The 4,260-nt window shown below is 39.4% G+C and overlaps 1 protein-coding gene across 3 annotated transcripts; it reads left to right on the top strand.

Annotated features, from left to right (window-relative positions):
• The first annotated feature begins 17 nt into the window (after positions 1-17).
• On the top strand, positions 18-4,068 carry CFL2 (cofilin 2). Of its 3 annotated transcripts, none has more exons than XR_001888156.1 (4): positions 18-193; positions 1,183-1,347; positions 1,606-1,681; positions 1,764-4,068. XR_001888156.1 is itself a non-coding variant. In XM_017886909.1 (4 exons), the coding sequence occupies exons 1-4, from the start codon at positions 191-193 to the stop codon at positions 1,785-1,787; spliced, it is 411 nt and encodes a 136-aa protein (XP_017742398.1). In that variant the 5' UTR covers positions 25-190; the 3' UTR covers positions 1,788-4,068. The 3 variants fall into 3 exon arrangements, 2 of the variants coding, with proteins under 2 accessions (XP_017742398.1, XP_017742399.1); XM_017886909.1 differs by having other exon boundaries at positions 25-193; positions 1,183-1,490; XM_017886910.1 differs by lacking the exon at positions 18-193 and adding an exon at positions 840-1,070 and having other exon boundaries at positions 1,183-1,490.
• The last annotated feature ends 192 nt before the right edge of the window (positions 4,069-4,260 follow it).

The raw sequence follows: 4,260 nt of genomic DNA, 5'->3' as shown, positions 1-4,260 counted from the left end.
GACCGGGCGTGCCCACGTGACCGCCCCGCCCGCCGCCTGCGGCCCGCCGAGCCCCGCCGCCTCCCTCGGGCTGCAGCTCCCGGCGTGCCCCGCACTCTCCGCTGCCCACCCGCTCGCCCGCCCCTCCTTCTCCTCCCAGTGCCACAGAGCCGGAGCCCGAGCTGCCGCCGCAGCCACAGCTGAGGGCACTATGGTAAGACGAGCGCGCTGGCCGGGAGGCCGCGGCGTGGCGAGAAAAGCCCCCCGCACGGCCCCGCACGGCCCCGGGAGTGGGGCCGCCATTTTAACCTGATTTTGGCCTCCAAGGTGGGCGCTTCTGCTCTGCGGCTCCGCTGCTCTCCAACCGACCGGCCTGCCCTCCGGCCGTCAGGCCCTGCCCTGCTGCTCTTTGGATTTTGGGGAGCGGGGAGGGCCCGGGCGCCGGCGCAGGTTGGGGGTCGGGGTCGGGTCCAGGCGGGCTGGGGCGCGAGAGGGTCTGCGGACTGCAGCCGCTCGCGCCGCCTTTGCCCTTCGCTTCCTAATTTTACTTAACACGCGAGGCTTTAAAATTGGTACGTGCTGCGAACGCTGTGTGTGTCAGGGTCTGGACGGCCTGTAATGAAACCCTTACGGGGAGATTAGGGAAGAGGGAAAACACTTTTTAAAATGCTTTCTCGCCGTAAATGCTTTTACACTCGTTCCGTTAGTTTTGGAGTGTCTGCATGTGAGCTGTGGGCCGTGGGCGGTTTGGAGTTTACACTTGATTCTCTTTCCTTATGAGGAAACGTCAGTGGCTAGGATGACTTTAAAGAAAAAAAATAGTAGAAGCATTAACTGAAATCCAAAAGTGTTTTTTTAAGGCCAGCCGAGTTGACACAATACAGAAGGTATTTTTGCTGCCGGTCCTGAAGCTCTGACATCACCCAGTGAAATAGGAAACATTTCAGGGATGGGACAACTTGTATTTGTCCCTTTCGCTTCCACGTCCAAACCCCTTTAAGAAGGATGAATGGGCAGGATGAGTTAGACTCCTTCGCTGTATCGTCTACTGATTCTTAAAATGTGACAAATCTGATTGGACGACTTACATGGTACGGTGCAATTTTTGATGTCCAGACTAAAGTGAGTCTTCTCTAGGCAAACAGTAATTTTGGTTAAAACCAAAATACGTGTTCTGAATTACTGTTCTGTGTTTATTTTCAGGCTTCTGGAGTTACAGTGAATGATGAAGTCATAAAAGTTTTTAATGATATGAAAGTAAGGAAATCTTCTACACAAGAGGAGATCAAAAAGAGAAAGAAAGCAGTTCTCTTCTGTTTAAGCGATGACAAAAGACAAATAATTGTAGAGGAAGCAAAGCAGATCTTGGTGGGTGACATTGGTGATACTGTAGAGGACCCCTACACATCTTTTGTGAAGTTGCTACCTCTGAATGATTGCCGATATGCTTTGTACGATGCCACATACGAAACAAAAGAGTCTAAGAAAGAAGACCTAGTATTTATATTCTGGTGTGTAAAAACAAAAGAAAAAAGTACTTTTAAAATGCAAGGATTGTTGTTATCATAGTCAGTCTTACCTTTGTTTTTCTTATAAATGGGATTCAATAATTTTTTTTTTCTGTAGGGCTCCTGAAAGTGCACCTTTAAAAAGCAAGATGATTTATGCTAGCTCTAAAGATGCCATTAAAAGAAATTTACAGGTACAATCTTGATTATTTTGTGCAGAGAAATTATTCTTTATTCATTATAATAAAGTAATAGCATAATGTTTTTTCTTTTTAGGTATTAAACATGAGTGGCAAGTAAATGGCTTGGATGATATTAAGGACCGTTCGACACTTGGAGAGAAATTGGGAGGCAATGTAGTAGTTTCACTTGAAGGAAAACCATTATAAAATGACAGTCAAGTGCCATCTGGATCTTAAGGAGCTTGCATTTCTCCAGTTCAGTCCATTGGAATAGTATTAGGTTTTGTTTTTTTTTTTGTTTTTTTTTCCCCCTTTCCACTGGGCCCTTCCAACACAATGAATGAAGGAAATATCATTTATTTAAGCAGCCTATCAGTGATTGCCATTAGACTGTTTAATACTGTTACTTTTATGCAGAACCCAAGGAATGCCTTCCTGTCATATTTTAGCCAAAACAACTGGTTATGTGCCTCCCTTGCAGCAAGCACTACAATGTATGTGATCGTCAATGTGAATAGCTTAGAATACTGCAAAGGATAAGCTAATTGAATGCCTTGAAAGTATTATCCACTGGTCAGATGGTCAACTTTTTTCAGTATTATTTATAGTTGCACTTGATTGCAGTTCTGTGAGGCTTGAGCATTCATACACCTCACCTGCCTTGGCAAGCCTATTTTTGTGACATGGCAGCACGGATATAACACTATGCATTAAAAGCACTTTTTGTAACAAGTTTAATATCCTAAAAGGAATGCCAATTAAGTTTTGTTTTGTTAACTGTGTCATCAACTTATCCTAGTACCTCAGTGTTCATTCCTGTTACCTGCATACCTTCTTAAAAGAAATAGCTGTTATTAATGCCTTTTTGTTTTCCATTGAGTGTACACTACTGAATAAGTGTAGGACTTTTATGTTTACCATATGAGTCCTGCACCACTAAAGATATTTTGAATATCAGTCATGATGGCAATTTCTGTATAAAAGAGCCTTAAATGGAACATTGTTTTGAGATCAAACTCCCCACCCTTCCAAAAATGGCCACGTTGCAATAAAAATTGTGGCATATTAGAGAACGTTGCCTTGTTTTCCTTGGAAATTTTGCAAAATGTTATGTGAAACAACTTCTAGGGTAATATTATTAATCTCTGCACTGGTCATTTGAGAATTTTTTTTGTACAACATTCATGTGTGATATTTTCCAGATTTGTTGGATTTATTTGGTTTAAAAAATATTCTATCTTAAAGCCAACTAATATAAAATACCATTGTTAAAGAATGGTACTTTTATAAACATTATTTATTTCCTATGTGTTAATGTGAAGATCAGAAATTATTTTTTGCACTTTGGCACAAATACTTTTCAATATCTGATTTGTTCTCTGGATAAATTAGCATAGTTATTTTTTTATTCATATTAACATTTCTAAGTAGTTGTGTAGTAGGAGCAGGAAGCTCTTATTGCTTATTTGGTCATAATGAAAATAATTTGTAAAATTCCTTTAAAAGTTTAATGATACTTCCGATGTTTCGGAACAGTCATTTCACCTACTATTTCTGAATATATTTTGCAAATTGAATTGGAATAGGAATTGATATAGCAGTCTTAAACATTAGTAGTGGGATTTGGCTATGGTCCAGACTGTGCTCCTTATAGAGAATTTGATCTGCTCAGTGTGAGCGGTTTGCTGTTAGCCAGGGCTATTTATGGCAAACACATGCTTTTGTATCTTGTCATAGTTATCCACAAATGGCAAAACTGGACTTGATTCTACTGGTATGCAAAACAGGCATGCTAGTAAGCAGTCAGTCGTGGCTCAGAACTTAACCCCATAGCTCAGAGGAATGCTTTTATCAGAAAACAGGAAAGAAAATATCCCTTAAAAAGCTTTTTTGAATGTGTGGAAGTAATTTTAGTATAATTAGATCTTTTCCCATATTTTGAAAGATTTTCAGATGTGAACATTAAAATAGGCTTCCATTTAAAATTATATGAATGGTTTGGGATCTTTTTGCACTGAGCAATTTTATTTCAGGCTTCCAGTTGTCCCTGTGAGTTATCCTGGACATTTCGGTAGTTTTTGGTAAGGCCAAACTCTAATAAGCAAAACAGAGAATACTGATGTATACTTAACCATATCTGTAACTGATACTTGCACCATGGAATTTTTCATTATTTCCTCATTCTTTCAAAAAATAAGGGACTATAAATCAGTTATGTAGTATCTTTTGTTTTTGTAGCTGATTCCTTAACTTTCTTGTATGCCTCTTTAGTAATTTCAGAGATTAAATATTGCTTTAAACTGTGATACTTTGATTTGCTAGATTGGCAAAACTGATACTAATATAGTTAAGTTCATCTTTGAAATACATCTTTGTGCGTAGAGCCAAAAAAAAAAAAAGATAATAATAGTTCCCTTGTTATTTGAGATTAATTTGGCATTTGAAATGATCATTTTATTTTACAATCATTTATAATGAATCAATGTTCCAGTTAGCTTTAAAAGGTATACGGTGCTAATTAGTAAAATATTGAAGGCAATATTTTACTGCTAGCTTGCAAAGTTATGAGAGTTTAAAAAGTAAAATACATG

This window comes from Rhinopithecus bieti, unplaced genomic scaffold (genome assembly GCF_001698545.2).
Source record: "Rhinopithecus bieti isolate Rb0 unplaced genomic scaffold, ASM169854v2 scaffold_15821, whole genome shotgun sequence".
NCBI lineage: Eukaryota > Metazoa > Chordata > Mammalia > Primates > Cercopithecidae > Rhinopithecus > Rhinopithecus bieti.
The sequence above is the reverse complement of the archived record's forward strand: the minus strand, read 5'-3'. Positions and strand labels throughout refer to the sequence as shown.